Source organism: Colossoma macropomum, unplaced genomic scaffold (genome assembly GCF_904425465.1).
Source record: "Colossoma macropomum unplaced genomic scaffold, Colossoma_macropomum, whole genome shotgun sequence".
NCBI lineage: Eukaryota > Metazoa > Chordata > Actinopteri > Characiformes > Serrasalmidae > Colossoma > Colossoma macropomum.
In genome coordinates this window covers 40,295,134-40,319,948 of record NW_023494785.1, presented here as the reverse complement: position 1 = coordinate 40,319,948, position 24,815 = coordinate 40,295,134, and the positions used below count along the sequence as shown (strand labels likewise).

Genomic DNA, 24,815 nt, shown 5'->3' with positions numbered 1-24,815 from the left:
AAGTTACATGATAATTGGGCCAAAAGAAATGGTCCGAGGGAACTTGGAAAAAAGTCCGGTTCCACAGACTTACATTATAAATAAAAAGCATGTTTTTCTTTCTCCTGTAAATTTATATTGGAGATATGATGTTTTGTTCCGAGAGCAGCGATATGGAACAAACAGCCCATTCTGAATTCATTGTAGTTGTCAGCATACAGCAGTTTAGCACCGCCCATTCCCACTGAAGTGACACGAAGTGTTGTTCCTGCAGAGAGTCTGAGTGGAAGATGTGGGGAATCGCTTAAACGTTGTGCTGTTCCTGGCTGTCAGGAAGTAAATGGATCACTGCAGCGTTCCAAAGGACTGTTCAAAAATGTTATATTTTATGTTTTTTTTCCAATGTGTGAAAGACAGTAAATAAACAGACATTGTGCACTAAAATTTGCATAAAAATGCCATATTTAAGTCTATGTACACCAATCAGGCATAACATTATGAGCACCTCCTTGTTTCTACGCTCATTGTCCATTTTATCAGCTCCACTTACTATATAGGTGCACTTTGTAGTTCTACAGTTACAGACTGTAGTCCATCTGTTTCTCTGCATACTTTGTTAGCCCTCTTTTACCCTGTTCTTCAGTGGTCAGGACCCCCATAGACCCTCACAGAGCAGGTACTATTTGGGTGGTGGATCATTCTCAGCACTGCAGTAACACTGACGTGGTGGTGGTGTGTTAGTGTGTGTTGTGCTGGTCTGAGTGGATCAGACACACAGTGCTGCTGGAGCTTTTAAACACCTCAGTGTCACTGCTGGACTGAGAATAGTCCACCAACCAAAAATATCCAGCCAACAGCGTCCTGTGGGCAGCGTCCTGTGACCACTGATGAAGGACTAGAGGATGACCAACACAAACTGTGCAGCAGCAGATGAGCTATCGTCTCTGACTTTACATCTACAAGGTGGACTGACAAGGTAGGAGTGTCTAATAGAGTGGACAGTGAGTGGACACAGTGTTTAAAAACTCCAGCAGTACTGAGAATGATCCCCTCACCCAAATAGTACCTGCTCTGTGAGGGTCCATGGGTGTCCTGACCACTGAAGAACAGGGTAAAAGGGGGCTAACAAAGTATACAGAGAAACAGATGGACTACAGTCTGTAACTGTAGAGCTACAAAGTGCACCTATATAGTAAGTGGAGCTGATAAAATGGGCAATGAGTGCAGAAACAAGGGGGTCATAATGTTATGCCCGATCGGTGTATGCTAGCATGCTAGCATATTAGCATATCTGAATCTGCTCACAAAATGGTGCCACAGACGCTGACAAAATGTACAATCCTAGTGAATAGAAGTTACCATTGGGGCTGGGTATCATTCAGAAATTCTATATCTTACATCTACTGTGCTCATTTTTGGAGTTACTGGTTCATATTTTGTTTTTTTGGTGTCACTGACTATCATTTATTGTGGGCTTTAGTTATCGGTCTTGTGTGTTTCCCTCTCCTTCAACTAGCTGCTGCTTATGCTACACTGTAAAGATGTTCTTAATGACTCGTCTTATTAAATTGGAGGTCAAATTTATCATAAAAGATTCATGAACATTATATGTTGTCTTTTAAACTAAAAATGAAAGTGAGTGTGACTTGAACCAGAAATGAGATTACGTTTAATCCACCTTTTAAATATTTTAATATGAAACAATACTAATGTAGAAAGAGGTTTTATAGATTTGGGGAAAAACAATGTTGACCGTGTTTGCATGGCTTACTGCGGAAGCCCATTCTCACCACTTAAAATAAAAAAAAATCCACCACCTAATTTAATTTTTTTTCATTATGACGTGAATTGTCATGCCATTATTTCGTGATATTCTGAAAAACTCTCACATTATTTTGAGATACTGTCTAATTTTTTGAGACGCAAAGTCACTATTTTGAGATATCATTTCATTATTCTGAGAAATGTTCTCATTATTTTGAGAAACTATTATTTTCATCTCAAAACCATAAACCTCAAAATAATCACTTCATAAACCCTGTCAAAATAATAACTACGAATTTCAAATTAAGGATAGAATATCAAAATAATGTGATAGTATTGCAAAATAATGGCACAGCAAATCACCTAATAATTCAAAAATAATAATTGGGTTTTGTTTATTGGACTTGTTTAGGTGGCGGTAACAGCTTACTGATAGTATATCAATGAATACAAAATTCCATGGACACAAATGGGCATTAATAGCAAATATATACATGATTTTAGAACAAGTATTATTGGCTCACGGATGCAAAGACTGACTACTTAGGTACTGAAATTTGATACTGTTGACAATTAATTCATTAATATTGAAGTATTTTCGGTACCCAGCCTTTGTTGTTATGGCGAACAGATATTGTTTTTCTTTGAAGTTGCACCCCGACTGATGGTAAAAACACATCACAGTCTTTTGCTGCTTTCCTTTCACTCATTAGGAATGTCAATGACCAGCTCAGCTTCTTCTCCCTCTCCTCTCTCCTCCTCTCCTCCATCGCTTTCTGCCTCGCTCTCTCCTTCTTCCTCTGCGGCGTCTCCACTCAGCATCTGCCGCGGGACCCAGCTGAACGGGCCGGACGAACCCGCGCCCGGAGCGCCGCCTGCTGGGTAATTAGAAGCCAAAGGAGAGACAACCTGAGGGAGGAGAGATTGAGACAGACAGAGGACACTGTGACAACGGAACAAAACAAGGTGTTTGGTTTCCCTTTAAGTGACCGTTCAACTAAAAATCTAATTCACGCAGTTCCCACATTGTCTCAAATAGAGCCGATTAGCAAGGGCATAACTGGCGTCTGAAATTAGTTTCTTTAGTTTTGCACTGGAGCCTCTGGAGGCTAATGTGGCTAAGTGAAGCTTATAACCTGCCAATTAGCATGATGCTAACTTCAGGCCTGTTAGAGAAAGTAATCTTCAAAGGAAACTCCAGCTACTATGAAAAGTGTAAGTTTTTGTAAACAAGCTTACTGGCATCCCACAGCATGGACGTGGCAAATGGTGGTGCTGAGGGGGCTGCAGCACCCCCAGATTTCAGGACGGCAACTGCTAAAAGCAATTATAATAATACAGAGACCTGACCTTCATTTGAGCATAGCAAAGACCCATTTTTGCTTGTTATATTTCTGCATGTCCTTCTACGCCTATGCCGCACTGGTGTCAGATGTGGGATAGTGCCCCTCTCAGGGGTCTAAAGTGGAATGACACTTCAAAGTACTTCAACGTGTACAGCAAGAAGACAAGAGCCTGACGAAAGACCACGGGGGACAGCTGGGCAAATCTTGATGCCAGAGGTGGTGCTGTAAGGCACGATCGCGGTGCCGGCAAGATGGACACCAGCAAAAATGTACGTAATCATCTTCTGTAACAATAATGCTTTACAGACCATTATATCTCCAGCTATGTATGATTTCCAGTGTTAAACCTCACTGTGTGACTTTGGTTGCCGCGCCACATGTCAACAATCTGACTGGTCACCGCTCAGCTCATTTGCATAAGTATGTCCATAATGAGAGCAGAGTGAGGATGTGCATCAGTGGGCGCATGTGTCAGTTATATGCATATCTTGTTGTTTCTTGCCTCATTATAGTGCTCTATAGTGACGCATTCTGACTGATGTAAATTATCAAAAAATAAAAAATACGAAATTATTTTGTATGATGTCATCATTCATGTCATCTGAATGCTGCTTGCAATTTCAGGACCCCCAACTTAAAACACGTTCCCGCATCCCACAGCGGTGCTGCAGTAGTCTCTAGAGTCAGATTTTCCCATTTTAAAGAATGGGAAAACTAGGAAAACCTTGTGATGATGTACCTTGGATTCTTGAAAAAGACTGAAATGCTTTCTTTTTTCCTCCCATTAGTTAGTGAATGCAGAAGAAAGGCAGATAGCTAACGTTACTGCATGGAAGCTGAATATCTTATTGCAGCTGTATAACTGTTGAAATGGTATACAAGTCATCACTGCAATGGAGGCAACGTCTTACTCAAACGACAGAAATGACTCGGCAGATGAAGAGCACAACCAGCTGGCTATCTAGATATCTTACCTCAGTTAGGATTCTTTTCTCTGGCTGGAAGCACAAACACATTCAAGTGCTGAATAAAAACAGAATCACTGTTCTCTATGGCTACGTTTACACAGCAGGTAAAAGTGGCCCAAATCCGATTGTTTTCTTCATATGTGACACACGTGTCATCTGTGTGTCAGTGTGAACAGATAAACACACTGAATCTGACATTTTCAATTCCGATTTGAGATGCTTTCATATGTGGTACTGAAATCCGATACGTATCCGATCTGCGGGTCAGTTGAGGAGCATGATCTGTTCAGACTAATGTTACATATAGGTCACATTTAAAAGATAATGTGAACAGCCAAACAAAAAAATCGGATTTGGTGAGAAAATCAGATTTGGGCCACTTTTACCTGCTGTGTAAATGCAGCCCATGGTTTTGTTTGATGACTGAAATAAGAGGTACACTAATGCAGGCTCTTTTTAGCCTAGAGATCAGTGGCTAGGCTAGTTAAGTATTGGTTAGAACCTTAGAGATTCCCAATGGTTGTATGACATATTTGCATAATGCATGCTGGGTATTGTAGTGAAAGAACAAAAACATGAACGCAATATAGCATTAGAAATTTATGACAGCTTCTGAAACCACATGAGCAAGTCTATTAGAGATACTTAACAACACAGTTTGCCTCTCAGCTCCAGGCAAAACTAAAGAAGCAAACTTCAAAACATGTTTTGGCTGATCGACTACATTTGGGATGAGAACTGTATAATTGTGATTATCACTTTAATGTAATTGAGAGCAAAAATGGGCCAAAAAAATGTTCTTAAAAGAAAAGATTAGTCACCCCAGGCATCCATGTTCTCTTTTCTCTCTATATACACCTCCCTCTCTTTCTCTCTCACCTTTCCTGCAGGCTCTTTCCTTGGTTTGGACGGTTTTGTTTTTCTCTCTTTCTTCACTCGCTCAGCAGAGGGAGCCAAATAGTCAGGAGGGAAGGGTAACTGTTCACCACACACGCACATATCCACACATACAGTGCCCACCCAAGATGATGTGTGTGATTCCAGCAGTCCAAAATAAGCAGATGATATGGTGAAGGGACAACAGAAAAGAGAAAGGAAACAATGAATGAATATAATGCCAAAAATAACAAATAACAGAAATAATATGCAAAAAAAATATATCAAAAGCCATGAGCTGACATGTGATGAGGTGGATGTTAGAACTGAATAATTAATTGAAAGAGCTGCAATTTTAATTATATCCTAAATATATCCTTGTTACACTGTTTTAGCAAGTTTTTAAGGGCATTTTTCTTCTATTTTCTATTTTTTGATGATGTTATTTGTGTTGTTTTATGTACCAAAAATCATCATTCATTCATTCATAATTCATTTTTACATGACCATTTCCAACTTCTCTTTATCCCTTAGAATTAAACAGGCTGTTTTTGTTACTGGGCCTTTAAGACTGATTAATGTAAATCAGCTCTGTTCTGATTGGCTGTCTTGTATTGTGCCTCAGCCTGGAACTTAAATCCCAATACTCAGAAACATTGGACTGTGATCCCCCCCTGCAATGCATTCAGCTCTGGTGGATGGTTTGCCCTGTGCTGTGTCCCATACTGACCGTGTTGAGATACTGGGTGGGTGCCGAGGACTGAAGAGGGGTTGCTCCAGGGCGAGGAAGCAGAGAGAGATGGGGGGATGAAGCTGAAGTGATGGGTGGAACTCCAGGGCTCCGCCTCCTGGAAAGAGTGCTAAATAGATCAGATACAGCAAAACATACAACGAGAAATATATATTATTCGTTCTCACTGACTTAAAGCGCTTTTTGCCAAGAATAAAATGAAAATGTGTTAAAGAAACGTTTTGCTTGTTTCCATCCTTTTGATTTATAGCAACAGAAGTACTTTCAGAAGTACTTCATACAATAATAAAAAGCTGTATTTGACACATTTGAAACGATGGATAAATCAACGAGCAGCAAATTTACATAAGCAACATCAGAATTGTTCACAGTAGTGATGATGGGAACCAGACGTCTGAAGAGATTAATGCAGTGGTCACCAAACTTCCTCCTGGAGTTCTACCTTCCTGCAGGTTTTACCTTCAACAGAGTGACTGCACAGCTTCAAGCAAGCTAAAATGTTGCTATGCGGTTGCTATGGTATCCCAGGTTGTTACTAGGGTGTTGCTGTGCGGTTGCTATGGTATCCCAGGTTGTTACTAGGGTGTTGCTAGGTGGTTGCTATGGTATCCTACATTGTTAATAGGGTGTTAATAACAGACTCTATCATCGTAATATAAGCTGGGTGCACCAACTTTTGTACCCCATTCATTCCTATGGGGAAAAATAGTGTCATTTAACAATGACTGTACGAAAAATGTACATCTGATCAAAAAAACTGTATACAAGCACACCAATCTCTATCATACCAAACATTCCGGTGTTGGAACGGTGTTGATATCTCAAACACTGCTGGGCAAAAAATCCAGCAGAAAAATTAGAAACGAGAAGAAGAAGAAGAAGAATATAAATCTGATAACAATAGTTAACAATAATTTAAATCACAGAGCAAATGCTTTGTAATGTCTAGCAAACCAAGTTGAGCATTAGCAGTTTCACTACACACAGCAGTCGTGATGAACTCACTTCTTTCCTGCCTCTCGTTCTCTTTCTCTGGGACCCTCTCCGTCACTCTCTGAGGACGCTGTGGCATCTGAGTCTGTAATTCAAACGATAACAATCAGAATGTTTTTTGCTTAATATTATACAACAGTTAGTTCGGCCGCGCAAGCTGATTGGTTGTGAAGCGTTCTAACCGTGCTGTTTCGCCATAACATCACAAACACTGTATCACTCCGCTGAGACGCCGTTGCTAAGCAATGACTTTGACAGCTGTAGGAGGCGCTCAAACCATTTGAACGTTTTTACTTCTTACTTTGCCAAAAACAGAAAATGGACACTTTTAAGATCACGTTTGACCGACAGCCGATTTGGTCAGACTCTGAAGATGAGACGACACTAAATTCCCAAACTGTCATCACCACTGAGCAGCTTTTCAGTCGGCAGCTGTGACAGAAGAACAGCTAAACAACCTGGAATCAGCCAGAAATGAACCCAACACCATTCGCCAAACTAAATGGGCTGTAAGATGCTTTACAGACTGGCTGGAACAAAACAACATTAATACTGATCTGGCAAAAATTGACAAAACTGAGCTAAACTTGATATTGCGGCAGTTTTATGGCTCAGTCTGATTTGGTCAGACTCTGAAAAATCAGACTACACATTTGGTGAATGGTATTAGGTTCATTTCTGGCTGATTCCAGGTTGTTTAGCTGTTCTTCTGTCACAGCTGCCGACTGAAAAGCTGCTCAGTGGAGATGAGAGTTTGGGAATTTAGTGTAAGGAGCTGGAGAACAAACTGCCGGCTGTGCAGCGAGTGGGCGGAGCTCGTTACTCTGACGTAACAACAAGCTGCTTGTTAAGGAACTATAATTTGGCAGAAGGAACTGCGAACATTAAAACATATTAAACGCCGCGTTCACGGCCCAGTTTATTAATTTATTACTTTATTTATTTAACTGTTGTATAAAAGCAATGGAACACTCGAGGTCATGTGTTATCACTATAACATCATGGCTGTGATGATCTACAGCGACCAAATCACAGCCGTGATGTTATTTCACGATAACACACTCCCTCTCATGTTCTATTGCTTAAATATCACAACCTTAATACTAAAACCGCAGTTTGAGCACAAACACTTACCAGAGGAGTCTTCATCCACCCGCTCATACTGTAACAATCTGTCCAGCAGAAAACTGAAAGAGATAAGAAAGACGAGTTAATATGCATGCATATTTAAGTCAATCTGAAAAACTGACCTTTCTACCTTGTTACTTCATGTTCCTGATCATAAGTCACATAGAGAGAATACACTTAGCTTCCTCAGAGACCCTCCCTGATACTGTTTCACTCACAAATACCTCAACAGGAAAACATGCAATGATTTCCTATTCATGTTGACTTTAATTTAAAAACGAAGTACGATTATCTTAGGAGAAAAGTATTTAACCTTTTGTCTCTGGAAACCTTAAGCAGCTTTCTCTGTGCTCTTCTCAGCTCCTCCTGAAAACATTCCTGCTCCTGAAATGAAACATGGCCAAATAAATGGACGTGCATCAATGCAAACTTAAGGAAAATCCATTTAACAATAACAAACAGAAAGCAACAAATACTCACATACACCAAAAACTTTAATTTGCGCTTGAGGTTTTTGTATTTCCGCTTGTAATCCACATCTAATTCAGCCTGGCCGTTCATGTCTGCACAAAAGAGAGAATATCTGAATCAGGCTTCAGTGGACAGGTACGCATGCAAACACAGGGAATCATTAAATGAATAAGACGTAAACCAAGTCAGAAACGTTTGACGTGAAATGATCTGTTCAACAGAAATTTTAAAGTCGGAATTGTTCACAGTGGTAGTGAATGGAACCAGACATCTAAAAGCTCCCTCACAAAAAGTTATTACACAAAGTATGAAACTGAATACGCTGCCTGATGCCTGAGACACTGTTTTATGATAGTTTTGACATAATATTTTGGCATAAGCCGGAGAGGTACACCGGTCAGGCATGACATAACTCCTTGTTTCTATGCTCATTGTCCATTTTATCAGCTCCACTTACTATATAGGTGCACTTTGTAGTTCTACAGTTACAGACTGTAGTCCATCTGTTTCTCTGCATACGCTGCATACTTTGTTAGCCCCCTTTTACCCTGTTCTTCAGTGGTCAAGACCTCCATGGACCCCCACAGAGCAGGTCCAGCAGCACTGCTGTGTCTGATCCACTCAGACCAGCGCAACACACACTAACACACCACCACCATGTCAGTGTTACTGCAGTGCTGAGAATGATCCACCACCCAAATAGTACCTGCTCTGTGAGGGTCCATGGGGGTCCTGACCACTGAAGAACAGGGTAAAAGGGGGCTAACAAAGTATGCAGAGAAACAGATGGACTACAGTCTGTAACTGTAGAACTACAAAGTCCACCTATATAGTAAGTGGAGCTGATAAAATGGACAATGAGCGTAGAAACAAGGAGGTGGTCATAATGTTATGCCTGATCGGTGTATATGAGAGGTATATGTAGGTTCACTGGTAGTTTTGGATAGCAAATAACATGGCTATACTCGTGTTGTAGACATTGTGACTCCTGGTTCCTTTATCACCACTGTAAAGAAATCAGCATTCTGAATGTCTTTGTTAAGAAAATTGAAAATTGTTGAGAAAATTTGAGAACTGGGTTGAGTTCCCCTTTAACATGAAAAAAAAAATCACAATTTAATACACAGAAGCTCTGTTAGATCTCATTCACAGCTTATGGTGAATGTTAGCTAAGTAAGAGAAATACATTTGTGACAATGCTATTTTTTAAAAAAGCTATTTTTCTTTAGGGAAAACGTCAATATGTGCTGTTCCTTTAATAATCTGGATATATATTTAGAGATCAACTTATTAAATTAATTTCCACATTACTGCATAATTAAAGTAACATGTCAACAAAGTCATTCAGAGAGGTTTGGTGTGAAATGCTCTGTTCTAGCGAGACTTACAGTGTCAGAGCTGTTCACAGTGGTGGTGATAGGAACCAGACGTCCACCTCTAAAAGCTCCCTCACAGAAAGTTACTACATGAAACGGTTATAAATTTGCTGCCTGATGTCTGAGACATTGTTTTACAGTTATTTGTGATGAGGTTTTGGTCTACAACGTATTTTAATCCATTTATTTTAATCTGTTCATAGTGGAGGAACACATGAAGGGTTTTCTAAGGGCAAAATAGTCCAAAGAAAACTTATATTTTTCAAATTTATCACTATTTTAGCATCATCAACATCACATATAAAAACTCAGAAGACACCTGTAGGTCCACTGGTGGTTTTATAGCAAATAAAATGGCTTTATTTGTGTTGTAGATATTGTGACTCTTGGTTTCATTCCTCACCACTGTAAAGAAATCTGAGTCTCTACAAACGAACCGTTCCACAACAAACCACTCCGAATGACTTTGTTTATATCTCAACCACTGAATTACGAAGAAATTTTGAAAAATCGGTGGAATTCCTTTAACTCTCTCGCTTGCAGGCTAACCAGCTACACAACATTAGCTAGCTAGCTTTGCGATTTTGCACGGCTTCACGAAGCTGAAATCAGCTTCCTATTCTTATTCGACGTTTCCCGTTCCACCTTAAATGGTGCATTCCGCGCAATGTAACCTAGCTAACCTAGCGAACTTCTGCAGCATTTAAGGTGGAACGGGGAAATTGGAATAAGAAACTGACTTCAGCCTTGTCGGCTGCAGCTTCTTTGTTATGATATCTATCGGCGACGATTTTACTAAAAACTGCTTTAGCGGAGACGCAGAGGAACTAAATACGACACTGACCTGAACTGTGTCCGTTTACAGACCGAGCTGCGCTGAGAAAATTCAATAAAATGTTTAATTCTCATTCAAAGAACAGAAGCGGCTCTGTTTACTTCCTCTTACTCGCCGGATGTCCGTTATTTACAAAAAGACTTTTTGAAACAGAAAGATAGATCTGTTTACAGCATGTGTTCAATTATTATTATTATTATTATTATTATTATTATTATTACTATTATTATTATTATTATTATTATTATTATTATTATTATTATTATTTCCAACCCTTGAGGTGAACTATAGCAGTGAATTTTGAGAGACTTTTAATTTGTACAAGTGAACGCTGCGTTTATCCCGTGTTTTATTTAATGTACATTCATTTTTATGTTGTGACGTGGTACAGTGTTATAATTTTTTTTTTCCATTTTTTAAGCTGGATTCAGAGTGTATGTATGTTTTGCCAACAAGTATTAAATACTTGCAGTAATTTCTGAAAAGAGTTACTGCATACAGAAACTGAGCAGCAACACAAAAATTAATGTTAATAATAAAAATAAGAAACTGCACTGCCTGGAAAAAAAGTGGATAAATACAAATAGATAATAGGTACCTACAAATTAAAAAAATCAATAAAAACAAAGTAATTACGAATAAGGTCTTTTTGTATTTCTGTATGTGCTTTTTTTTTGCTAGTGTTTCAATAAAAAGTACAATACTCAAAGCAGAATCATGGCCTTTCCTGCATCTCTTTCTATGCCTATGCCACACTGGTGTCAGACGTGGGATGGTGCCCACCCCCCCCAGGGGTTTAAAGTGGAATTGCACTTCAAAGAACTTCAAGGTGGATGGCAAGGAAGACAGAGCCTGGTGAAAAGCCACGGCAGCAAAGACAGTGCGGAAGAAGTCGAAACAGTGGATGGCACTGCAAGGCTCAGTGCTAGAGGTGGTGCAGTGAGGCATGATGGCGGTGCCATCAGGAGACTGGCAAAAGCGAAACCATTGAAGGACATTATGCAGAGAGAGAACACCACGCCAGGTGGTGCCACGAGCCAGAGCCTGCGAGCTGATATCCTGATATATGATCAGCCTTGCTCAAACATACCAAAAGGGGCACATCAAGCGACTGGAAGTCATCCATCATCCATCTCAGGTCAGTCACTGGCAGGAGAGTTGGGGCCCCAGTGCACAGAAGTGTCACACACATCAGCGTTGATGGTGCGGAGGGTGGCAGAAAAGGGGTTGGCAACAGAGTGGAGCTCTGTCGTTGCCGCCATGCCCCCAGCTGCGCAGGACTTGATGCATTGCACTGTGGGGAGTTTCGCCATGCACAGGAGGAGCTGCGGCGGCAAAGCTGTGGCCATGGCAAGGATTTATATACATATAAATATATATGTTCTCAGTAGAACTTTACATTTGTATAAGCTCTTACTGACCTTTGCTGACTGTGACTCTGCAGAGTCTCAACAGTCAGGTAAAGAGAGTATGAATAATACATCTGTACTGATGGGTGATGCTCATCCTATTGGGGGGGCGGGGTTGCGGGGAGAAGGAGAGAAATAGGCGGTGGAGAAACATGGACTGACAATCTGACCTTTTGTATGAAAAATCAAACCCAGATTCTAACGGTGCCAAAAGGGTACATTTGCCCTCAATAGGTTTCCTTTGTTATGCTGCGCTGCTCTGAAAGCACTAATGATTTAATTCATGGAACTATTCAGAAAATCTTTAACAGACAAGCTGCTCTTTATGAAGCATAATGTCTCCTCTGTTTGCTCATAATGACACACACAGAGTGATCCATTGGCCTCTCAGAATGAAACCCAAGCCTATCTCTTTCTCTCCAAAACTGTCTGTCCTCTGACGTCGTCTCTTGTTGCAGAGGGGTAGATGGACAGAAATAGAAAGCTATTCTCTCGTTCCCATAAATAAAGCCTCACAAGCCCTCCCTCTGTTTTCCATCCTTCACTCTTGGTGTTGATGTCTGATTCTGATGAGTCAAGCTTAGCCTGTTTTAAAGCGATGGTTCAGCCTAAAAAAACTAATTTGTACATTACCTGAAGTGCAGTTAATCAGCCAAGACATGTTTAGTGTCTGAAGGTTGCTGCTTTAGTTTTGCACTGGAGCTATGAGGCTAATGTACATAACAAGTAATGGAAGCTTATAGCTTTAGCATGCTGGATCCCTAAATCATCATACTGTAGGAATAGGTTTGTGGTAGGAAAGACATTTATTGTACGTAAGTTGTTGTTGCTAGCTTAAAGATGGGCACATGTGTTACTTGCTGGGCTGTGGGATAGTTGGTGCAGTGTTAGTGCATACTGTCAGGAGAAAGTGTAGGGCTAGAAGTGACCTGTGTGCTATCTTGGCCATTTCAGCATCGCTGAGTGGAGGTTCTTCCTTGCTGCCTTTTCAACGAAAGAACATTGCCTTGCAAGCGTAATGTTTCTTACATCTTATTCTACGTCAACGCCACACTGGTGTCAGAAGTGGGAGACTGGAGAAGAATGGTCGTTCCGTGAGCTCAAGGCAGACAGCAGAGAAAACTGAGCCCAACCAAAGACTGTGAAAGAATAAGCAGTTTAAAATTTCCAGCAGCACTGCTGCATCTGATCCACTTGTATCAGCGCAACGCTCACACTTGCACCTCAGAGATTTGACACTCAATTCAGACTGGCGGTCCAGCGACTCGAGACTCAACTCAGACTCGCATCTCGGAGGCTCAAGACTCAACTCATACCCCAGAGACTTGAGACCCAACTTCAACTTTCACCAACACCTCAACTCACACTGGCACCACAGAGACTTGAGACTCAGACTTGCATCACAGAGACTCCAGACTCGACTATCACCCCAGATACTTGAGACTTGACTTGCACTCGTACCTCAGAGACTTAAGACTCAACTCAGATTCGCATGCTAGAGATTCAAGACTCAACTCAGACTCATCCGCCAGAGACCTGAAACTTGACTCCTTGACCCCTTGCACAACGCTACTTGTGACCATCCCTGACGGCCTCACTTCTGTGCATTTTAATAGACAATTGAGATTAGTCAACTCAAGTTTGAAGCAAATGTATGATGATTTATGCACGCAGTTTGCTTGCTACATGCTGGGCTTCCATTACTTAGCTACATTAGCCTTGTAGCTCCAATGCAAAACTAAAGAAGGAAACTTCTGACACTGAACATGTCTTGGGTCATTGACATACATTTGGGGTAAGGAGGAAATCTGTGTAATTTCTTTGCCTGTATCGACACTTTAATCTCAATTACTCACCGAAAAAAAACAAAACAGACCAGCATGATTTTCAAACTAGTCTATGCTGTTTTATTCTGGTCTGGTGTTGACCAGCATACCAGTATCCAAACGAGACATATTGCTGTTGTTGGACGAAAACCTTGTATCTCCATTTTGGTCGTTTTTCAGTTTTTGACATAATTTGAAAATACCTGTTACCCTCTACATTGTACATAAATCTCATGATGAATGGACTAAAAGAAATGACCCAAAATGACTCGTGAAGACGTCTGGTTCCATTGACTAATATTAAAAGTAAAGTATGTTTTTTCCTTCTCCTGCAAAGTTACCATTTTGGAGATACGAGGTTTTCTTCCGACAACAGCGACATGCTGTTTTGCTGGTGGCCAGCCATGCTGGTCTATGCTGGTTTTTCTAGCAGGGTTCTCTGATGTCACGTATGCTCTGACCTCAGCCAGGACCTGAGCAGTCCCCCACCAGTGTCTCTAGTGATTTATTACTCTCACATTGTCCCTGTCCGTCTATTCTCTTTCTCACTCGCTCTCTCTCTCTCTCTCTCTCTCTCTCTCTCTCTCTCTCTCTCTCTCTCTCTCTCTCTCTCACCCACGCATGCACACTCACCTCTTTTTGACTGTGCCCCTCTCTCTAATGTGTGACGTCCTGAAATTTCGGCTTCCTTCGCTTTGCTCTGACGAGGACACTGGAATGTACAACAATCACATGAAGGACACAAACAACAACTACAACAAGTCTCTCCTCGATGACCACAAGGTAAGAGCAACTCCTTCTTTTTAACTGTCTCAGTAAACGCAGAGGTAGTACACTTGATGCAGTGCACATTTGACCTGGGTTACTAGTCAAAGTGTGTCAAGAAGGACAATGATGTAATCAGTGAAAGCATATTATAGGGATACATATTACAGACTAAGATAATTTCCTTGACAAAATGTGTAAGTTTTTCTCCATTTACTACCTTCTAGTTAACCACTTTATCCAAACTTCTTGACAGAAAGATTGCTAGTTTCCTGTACAGTATGTTTATAACTGATGAAATTACCACATATGGGGTTGTCAGAATTTTAACTTTGGCTTTGATACCAAGTGTTCACTGTACTGAGTATCAATGACAAATAAAAGTTAAAATACTTTCCCTCTGAACCAATCTGAACTAATATTCACATTGTTACAGCTTAATTAAAATCCCATTTATTTTTTTTATTAAACCTTTTTTTTCATTGCAAATCTCTTCAAATGTTAATCTAATCAGAAGCATTCTTGCCTGAAGGGCAGATTAACAGTAAGATGCGAAATACAGTATAGTCTAACATTCATCACACTAGGTTAAAAACAAACACAATATAGCCTAACACTCATCACACTGTGTTCAAACACAAACACAATGTGGCCTGACATCCATCACACTGTTTAAACACAAATAGAATATATCCTGACATTCATCACTGTTTAAACACAAATACAATATAACCTGACATTCATCACACTGTTTAAACACAAATACAGTATTACCTGACATTCATCACACTGTTTAAACACAAATACAGTATAACCTGACATTCATCACACTGTTTAAACACAAATACAGTATAACCTGACATTCATCGCACTGTTTAAACACAAATAGAATATAGCCTGACATTCATCACACTGTGATTAAAATAAATACACTGTAGTCTCACATTTATCACGCTGGGTTTAAAGCAAATACAAAATTGATCTAACATTCATCACAGTGGGTTTAAAAGAAATGCAGTTTAGTCTAACATTCATCACACTGTGTGTAAAACAAAAGCAGCGAAGTCTAACATTCATCACACTGAGTTTAAAGCAAATACAAAATAGTCTAACATTCACCACACTGTGTTTTAACACAAATACAATACTGCCTGACATTTATCATATTGTTTAAACACAAATATAATATAGCCTGACATTCATCACACTGTTTTTAAAATAAATACAATATAGTCTCACATTCATCAATCTGTGTCTAAAACAAATGCAGTAGTCTAACATTCATCACACTGTGTTTAAAGCAAATACAAAATAGTCTAACATTCATCACACTGTTTAAAACAAAAGCGGTATAATTTGTTACTTATCATACTGAGTTTAAAGCAAATACAAAATAGTCTAACATTCATCATGCTGGGTTTAAAAGAAATGCAAAATGGGTCATATCTCACGGTGATTGTTTCCAGTAGAATTAATTCACTTTTGTTCCTGAATATGCTTCACCTGTATTGTTTAGATATGCTAATGAGTGCTTCTCTGCCGATCTGTGTTAGCATGATTAGCTATCTGGCAGAATACAATGTCAACATAGTGCTAGCCTGTTTAATTAAATGTAGTAGCACTGATCTTTCAATACATCAAACACGAGCCACATATTGCAACACGCAAAGATCACTATGGTTCTATCCTCTCATACCTCCATTTGTGTTATAGGGGAAGCTGATTCAGGCTATTAAGAAGATTAAACATGAAATCGATGAGTGCAATGAAGCTGAGAAAGACACCTATGCGGAGGCCATGGATGTGGAGGTAAAATCAAGATTTCTTACAGAGAGTAAATGATGCATACCATGCATTCATTTTCAAGGCAAGGATGCAGCATTGCAAAATGGATACAAATACAACCCCATTTCCAAAAAAGTTGGGACACTGTGCAAAATGTAAATAAAAAGAAAATGCAATGGTGTGCAAATCATTTAAACCATATATTTAATTGAAAATAGTACAAAGACAACATATCAAATGTTGAAACTGAGAAATCTTATTGTTTTTTGAAAAATATATGCCCATTTTGAATTTGATGCCAACAACACATTCCAAAAAAGTTGGGACGGGGCAACAAAAGGCTGGTAAAGTTGTGTAATGCTACAAAAAAAAAACACCTGCTGGTTGATTGACAACAAATCAATAACATGATTGGATATAAAAAAGCATCCCAGAGAGGCTGAGTCTTTCAGAAGTAAAGATGGGGAGAACTTCACCACTTTGTGAAAGACTGCACAGAGGCCTGTATGCAAGGGACAAGGCCAAAAAACAGTATTTGCTGGCCATGATCCTCAGGCCCTCAAAAAACCCGAAAAAAAACCCACTGTCTGTGAAAACAGTTCATCACTGCATCCACAAATGCCAGTTAAAACTCTTAAATGCAAAGAAGAAACCACATATAAATAGGATCCAGAAATGCTGCCACCTTCTCTGGGCCTGAGCTCATTTGAAATGGACTGAGTGGAAGTGGAAAACTGTCCTGTGGTCCGACGAATCATAATTTGAAATTCTTTTTGGAAATCATGGACTCTGTGTCCTCCAGGCTAAAGACCACTCAGCTTGTTATCAGTGCACAGTTCAAAAGCCAGTATTCATGGTGGTGTGCATTAGTGCACATGGCATAGGTGACGTGCACATCTATGAAGGCACCATTAATGCTGAGCGATATATACATGTTTTGGCAACATTTGCTGCCATACAGACAACGTCTTTTTCAGGGAAGGCTGTGATTATTTCAGCAAAACAAAGCCAAACCGCATTCTACATGCATTACAACAGTATTGCTCCATATTAAAAGACTCCAGGTGCTAAACTGGCCTGCCTGCAGTCCAGACCTGTCACCACTGATAACATTTGGCGCATTATGAAATGAAAACTACGACGAAGGAGACCCCAAACTGTTGAGCAGCTGAAATCCTATATCAAACAAGAATGGGAAAACATTTCACTTTCAAAACTACAGCAGCGTCTCCTCAGTTCCCAAACACTAACAGAGTGTTGTTAAAAGAAGTGATGAAACAAAGTGGTAAACAGGCCCCCGTCCCAACTTTTTTGGAACATGTTGTTGGCATCAAATTGAAAATGGGCATATACTTTTCAGAAAACAATAAAATTTCTCAGTTTCAACATTTGATATGTTGTCTTTGTAGTATTTTTTTTTTAATATGGTTTACATGATTTGCATATCATTCATATCATTCATGCATTCTATTTTTAAAAATAGAAAATGGTATATTCTATATAACACAAGTAATAGAACATATATTTTCATGCTGCCTCTCATACTTACATGGGGAGGCTTTTGATCTGAAATAATAACTTAAAAACACTATGTATAATTGTGGGCAACATGGCAGAAATGATTTTTGAAGACATTTTTACTATACACAATAAGTATCACAATGTTCAACTTTTTCTGAAGTTTGCAAACAAGTTGGAACAGACAAAATGTACCAGCAAAACATCCATATTTTAAAAAAAGGCTATAAAAACTATAAGTATGGTGAGATTTTTATTCAACATTTACAAAAAAATTAACTATTTATAAAGGAACAGGACTATTTGTAGTTTGTAGCAATTTGCAGTTAGAAGGACATTCGACTGATTTTCGTAAAATCTTTGTTAAAGGTTAAGATGTAAACAAAGCCATTCAGAGTGGTTTGGTGTGAAATGCTCAGTTGTGGAGAAACCTACCCAGTCATAACTTATTCAGTCAGAATTGTTCACAGTGTTGGTGAATGGAACCAGACATCTGAAGGGCTTAATATTTTTCCCTATAGGTCTCCCTCCCAGATAGTAAAAAGTTTACAAGCGTGCCACCAGATGGCTGAGACACTATGATAGTTTTACGATACATTTGAGAAGATTTTGGCCTTAAACCTAATTTATTTAAATCTGTTAAATGTGGAGAGGTACAAAAGTATGTGGACACCTGACCATCGCACCTATTTGAGCTTGTTGGACAATTCTAAAACCACAGGCATTAACACAGAGTTGTCCCTCTTGCCGCTATACCAGCCTATGCATTCTGTAGGTAGCGTTCTGCTGGCCTCCACCACAACCAGATTCATCCATCAGAGTGCCAGATAGTGTATGTATGATTCATTAATCCAGAGAACACAATTCCACTGCTCCAGAGTCCAGTGGTGGCATGCTTTACACACCTCCATCACTTACAGTTGTCTGGGGCAGATCTAGCAGGGCAAACATTTTATAAACTGACTTGTGGCAAAGGTGTCATCCTCTGACAGTGAACTTTTGAACATTTGTAGTTGCTGTGATAAATGTTATTTATTACAATGACAATATCACATCATCATATTGCCCACCCCTAAATACAGACATCATCAGCTATAAAACAAAACACTTACGTTTACTTGGTAAAAATCAATGTTCTATTTGCTTCCCAAGAAGGTAAGAGACTGACATTTGTTCCATTTAATGTTTTATTAAGTCTGAGTGACTCCTGCATTAGAGAGTAATCTAATCTGGCCTCTTTATCTACTTCTGCTGCTGAGTCAGCGTCCCCTTGCTCTTACCAGACGTTCATATCTCTCTCTCTATCCTCTCAGAGTCAGTTTGAGGACATGGAGCGGGAAATCCAGGCAGAGTTCCAGAATCTTCATCGCTTCCTGGATGAGGAGGAGGAGAGGGACCTGGAGCGGCTAAGACGGGAGCGAGACAGACGATTGAAGGTGCTAAAGGAGAGGGAGAAGAAGATCGCCATGCAGGGCCGTGACCTGGAGAGGGCCATCGAGACGCTGAACTGCAAGCTAAAGGAAGAGGACAGCCCCAAACTTCTGAAGGTGCTTCCCACGTTACTTCACTCATCATCCATGCAACGGCATGTCCACTAAGTATTCACAGTAGCACAGTGCTGTCAAACTCGAAATGTCCAAAGGTATCCAGACACCTGGTCTAATTAAACAGTATTGGCTATTTAGGGCCCACCCATTGCTGTTAAAGATGGTCAATTGCATGCACTGCTGTGTAATCTTCATGGAGAAGCATTGGCAGCAGAGCTGGATGCCAGGCAAGGGAAGTTAAAAGGTCACCACGCCCTCTGGCAAGCGTTGGCTAAAGGGGTGCAAAGCTTACTACCATTAGACTGTGGAGTAATGGAAACATGTTGACCACTGAAAATATTTGGGATGAATTAAAGTGTCGTTTGTGATCTTGAACTAATCACCCAATTAGGAGTGGGCAGTGTGATGAGATTTTGAGGTTATCTTGATAAATTGTTGAAGGAGGTGCAGGAGTTTAAGTATATCGGGGTCTTGTTCATGAGTGAAGGGAAGAGGGATTGTGAGATCGGCGCAGGCTGGGACAGGCGGCAGCAGTAATGCGGTCACTCTACCGGACTGTAGTGGTGAGGAGGCAGCTGAGCCATAAGCCAAAGCTCTCTGTTTACCGGTCGGTCTACATCCTCACCCTCATCTGTGGTCTTGAGCTCGGTCATCCAGGAAGAGCTCAGAGCAGAGCCGCAACTCCTCCACATTGAGAGGAGCCAGTTGAGGTGATTCGGGCATCTGATTAGGGTGCCCCCTGGATGCCTCCCAGTGGAGGTTTACCAGGCATGGCCTACAGGGACAAGACCCCGGGGTCTTCCTAGGACCCGCTGGAGGGATTATATCTCCAAGTTAGCCTGGGAATGGCTTGGGGTCTCCCGGAATGAGCTAGAGGAAGTTGCGGGGGAAAGGGTCATCTGGGATTCTCTGCTCTCCCAACTGCTACCGTGACCCTATCTGGGTTAAAGGGTTAAAGATGACGAATGAATGAATGAATGGATGAATGAATGAATGATAAATTATATCAGGATATGCTTTTCTGAGCATATTGTAGACATCGTCAGATGTCGCTGAAAGAAAGACACCATAATAAGTCCTGTTTAACCAGTTATTGAATAAAGATTATTGTAATCATAGATGTTGATAATATTTTTGAGTTTCAGCCGTACAGGATTTTTTCAGTACTTCCAACTTAATAGGTAGTAATATTAACACTAATTATTAACAACTTTAATAAGTAATATTGTAATGCATTAAAGGCATCAACAGTACTGTCTGATCAGAATGATTTGGCCACAGAATTCTTGTAACAGGAACACTTGCAATTGCAACTTGTCGAGATAATCCGGTCACAAAGTGGTCTTCAAGGAAAAGGCCTGTATTTTGGAGAACACATATCTGAGAATGATTTTCTATGAAATCTTTCCAGCCACATTTGAATTTCTCATTCAAATGTTTCAGTATGATTCTCTTTTTCTTTTACAATCCATGCAGTTACGTCCAGACAAAGTTTAATCCATTACCACTAGTACCCGACCTGACTAAAGCTCAAGTGACACAATGTTCCAACATCCAGTGTAAAGCCTTCCTAGAAGAGTAGAGGCTGTTAGCTCAGGAAAGGGAGCACCAGCTTCCTATTAATACCCTCGATTTTGGCAGAAATGCTGGAAGAGCAGCTGCCCACAAACTTTTGGATATATTGTGTATGTTTAATGACAACTACTCTCCAACAAATGGATGCATTACATGAACAGGGTGGGTGACAATATCCTTAATCTTTTGATACAAGAAGCAATTTTCTGTGCAGTGTGTGAAGTGTACAGAGGTGGGCTGTGTGTTTTGGTGGGCTGGGCCATGGTAGGCTTGGCAAGGACCCGCAGAACATACTGGATGCTACCTGACACTCAGCTTACATAAACAGTCACATGATTGGATGGGTTCCAGCGAATGGAGCCCAGAGAACTTGTGTGTTATGAAATATGACCCTATTTCTTCCTTTACTTTGACTCTTTTAGGAAATTAAAGATCTGCTGAAAAGGTAAGTCTCCAAAAAATCTTCTGTTCTCTCTTTTGTCATCTTTATTGTAACATTTTCTTATATATCATAAAGAAAAATAGTGATTTAAATAAATTATTTTTCTCTTTTGTCGCTGTCTTTTACTGTAGACCCTCTTTAGTGACCCCTCTCTCTCTCTCTCTCTCTCTCTCTCTCTCTCTCTCTCTCTCTCTCCGCCAGATGTGAGGTGAATTTTATCCGCCCGCCTCCAGTGGACAGTGACATTTGCTCAGGCCAGTTTGTGGGACCCATTCAGTATAGGATCTGGAAACATATGAAGACGTCTCTGTATCCAAGTACTCCATTTACCTTTTACCGTAGGCCTCTACTTGAAGGGGATATTCCAGCCTAAAACTAGTTTATTATGTTGTTTCTTGTGTTATACAGTATTGTATTTCAGCATTATACAGTAAGCAAAAGTTTGAACACCGCCAATCAAGTTAATAATAATAATAATAAGTTCAATTTATATAACGCCTTTCTCAAACCCAAGGATGCTACAAACAAAATACATAATCAACAATAAATAAAACAACACAGTACACACCCACCCACACACCTTTCTATACTTATAACAGCTAGCGAGGGGGGATTACAATAACCACAGTATAGAGTCACTTAGCTAGCCCAAAAAGAGTCCTTAGCAGCGGGATAAGTCACTCTACGACTATGGTGCGTCACACAGGCAGCCAGCCCCGGAAGCCTCGAAGGCCGAAAAAGTCCTTAGCCACGAAGGGGGAGCATTATCCAGCTCTATGAGGCTGCCTGGACTGGTTACATGTTGTGTTAATGATCTAGGTAAATATGTTAACTGTATTTCTTAGGGAGTTTTCCTGATATATTCTTCCTCCAAGACTCATCAAAGGGTTGCACACTTCTGGAAAGTTGCTCTGGGACAGTAAAAGCACTATATAAATAAACTGAATTAACTAGCTAAGTTCTATTGCTGGGCAAGAAGGTCATTGAGACTATATGTAGCCATGCTTTCAGTGGGTGGGAAGCATAGTTGGCATAGTTCCTGTTCTCCCTATAGACACGCAGTGATGAGTTAGGTACTGTAGGGCATATTATAGGCTACATAGACAGAACTAAGGAAAAGATAGAATGGCTCTTTGGCTTCACTGACTGCACTTTAAAACTATAATGGCGTTTGGCTTCAGAACACCTTCAAGTCATCACTAGAATTATGCGACCTCAAAGAGAATTCATCTAAAGCCACAGAATGTAGCACTTTGCGTCTTTTTCGAAATAGGTGGGACCGCAGCTGGACTGGAAGCTTCGCAATGAAAATAATCCTCCGTTTCAGTACATTTAGCAAGCTCAGTAACCAACCATAAACAGTAAAATGCCAGACACTTATATGCCGCAAGAGCTGTAGCAAAAATATGTAACTTGCATGTTTAGCATGCAGCTCTTAGTCAAGTAGATAACCAAGCTAGCTAAATCACCGACCATCAACAAAAGAATTATGAAAGTAAAGATGCCATCAAATACCGCCTCTCAACTGACTGTGCTTCATCCTGCCTGTTTTATGTGTTTATTTATAGCCAGTTAGGAAAGACCATGTAAAATGTGTTTAGATGCAGCTAAAAGTAGTGCTTCCTCCATTTTGGATCTTCAGTGCTGCTATATGAAGATACCCCTTCAGTGGTCAATGCAGCCAAAGCAGTAGCACCGGAGCTGGTTTAACGGGAGCCCGGCTCCTTCCTATTTCTCCTGTTATATGGTTGCCTGCGAGCAAGTCCTCAATGAATGGGGTGAATGGAGCTAAATGGCTAAAAACTAAATGTTAAACTAGTTTCTAACCATTTCTGTGGGACTTTGGGATCCATTTTTTCAACATGTTTTTGACCAGTATGATGTTAGTCTTACTGCTACTGAGTGCTGATTGGTTAGTGTTACTGCTACTGAGTGCTGATTGGTTAGTGTTACTGCTACTGAGTGCTGATTGGTTACTGTTTCTGCTACTGAGTGCTGATTGGTTAGTGTTACTGCTACTGAGTGCTGATTGGTTGGCATTACTGCTACTGAGTACTGATTGGTTGCCATTACTGCTATTGAATGCTGATTGGTTGGCATTACTGCTATTGAGTGCTGATTGGTTGCCATTACTGCTACTGAGTGCTGATTGGTTGGCATTACTGCTACTGAGGGCTAATTGGTTGGCATTACTGCTACTGAGTGCTGATTGGTTGGCATTACCGCTAATGAGCACTGATTGGTTGTTGAGCCGATCAGTTCATTGGCTGAGTGAAGTAGTTTGCTCTCATTGATGTCATGAATGCACATGAGGCAATGTTATATAGTCCTGTAACTCAAGTTCAGAGTTCAAAAATATAATAGCAGTGTTGGAATGCCTTATGCAGTTCTGTGTTCGGGGAATCTGTGTATTTTTCCGTGCAAAAAATGATTGAACGTTTACAAACTTTGATCTTGTACAAAAGCTCCCTAAGAACCCATTCATTTTGGACTCGCTCAGGAGCGCCCTCTAGCTTCTGAACAACCTTGAACACATGATTGATCAGCAATTCTCTTCAGTAGAAACTCTCTGGTAGAGCTACTGGTCATGGGTGCAAATTCTTGAGTCAAAGTTCAAAGCTGAACTTCTTGTGAGGTGAAATTAAATTGCTCCAGAAGTTTGTGATGCTAATTTGTTTTTCGCAGCAAATTCCATTGAAATGAATGGATCTTTAGTCGTGAGCGTTCATAGACAAAAGATACTTATGCAGAGAATTTGCTTATTATGTCAAACAGCGTTATTCTTTTAAAGTGTAGTTTGGGACACACTTCAGATTTTTGCTCCATGGCTACTAATTACCCTTTTGCCACACTATGGGAACATAAGCTAATTAGCCACCATGTAAATAGGGTAAATTTAAAGTAAAAATGATCAGAGTGTGTTTAGGACTGCTGCTCACTGTACGCTCCTTCTGGTCTGCAGACATATCCATGGTGACCTTTGACCCTGAGACAGCGCACCCACTGCTTACCGTCACTGCTGGTGACACGACAGTGCACTTTGAGGAGGAGAAGCAGGTGGAGGAGGTGGAGAATAACCCAAAGCGCTTCCACTACTACTACTGCTTGATGGGCCGGGAGGGTTTCAGTCACGGCCGCCATTACTGGGAGGTGGACGTGCGGGGGAAGACGGCGTGGAGGGTGGGCGTGGCCAGAGAGGACATACCCCGTGGCGAGATGGACTCGTCCTCCGAGGCCAACGGCTTCTGGACGCTGGCTCTCAAGAACGGCTCTATCCTGGCCTGCACCAATCCTAAGCCCACGCTGGTCCGATCCGCCACCATGCCTACCCGTATCGGGGTGTTCCTGGACTGTGACAGGGAGGAGGTGTCCTTCTACAATGCTGTCACCATGATGGCACTTTTCTCATTCTTCACAGGCCCCCTGCTGGTGCCCGTCTTCCCATTTTTCAACCCCTGTGA

General features: G+C 40.6%; 2 protein-coding genes across 5 annotated transcripts; one reads left to right on the top strand and one right to left on the bottom strand.

Moving 5' to 3' along the window:
- Positions 1 to 1,654: 1,654 nt before the first annotated feature.
- ino80e (INO80 complex subunit E) lies at positions 1,655 to 10,608 on the bottom strand. 4 transcript variants are annotated; one of them, XM_036579806.1, is made up of 8 exons: positions 10,497 to 10,608; positions 8,286 to 8,368; positions 8,119 to 8,189; positions 7,812 to 7,864; positions 6,690 to 6,762; positions 5,664 to 5,793; positions 4,937 to 5,035; positions 1,655 to 2,652 (listed from the first exon to the last, which is right to left on the bottom strand). In XM_036579806.1, the coding sequence occupies exons 2-8, from the start codon at positions 8,364 to 8,366 to the stop codon at positions 2,446 to 2,448; spliced, it is 714 nt and encodes a 237-aa protein (XP_036435699.1). In that variant the 5' UTR covers positions 8,367 to 8,368; positions 10,497 to 10,608; the 3' UTR covers positions 1,655 to 2,445. The 4 variants fall into 4 exon arrangements, with proteins under 4 accessions (XP_036435699.1, XP_036435707.1, XP_036435716.1 ...); XM_036579814.1 differs by having other exon boundaries at positions 5,664 to 5,781; XM_036579823.1 differs by lacking the exon at positions 4,937 to 5,035.
- A 3,693-nt stretch (positions 10,609 to 14,301) lies between these two features.
- On the top strand, positions 14,302 to 24,815 carry si:ch73-54f23.4 (zinc-binding protein A33). The gene is made up of 7 exons (XM_036580348.1): positions 14,302 to 14,505; positions 16,201 to 16,296; positions 19,104 to 19,337; positions 21,335 to 21,357; positions 21,556 to 21,671; positions 24,317 to 24,722; positions 24,773 to 24,815. The coding sequence occupies exons 1-7, from the start codon at positions 14,344 to 14,346 to the stop codon at positions 24,813 to 24,815; spliced, it is 1,080 nt and encodes a 359-aa protein (XP_036436241.1). The 5' UTR covers positions 14,302 to 14,343.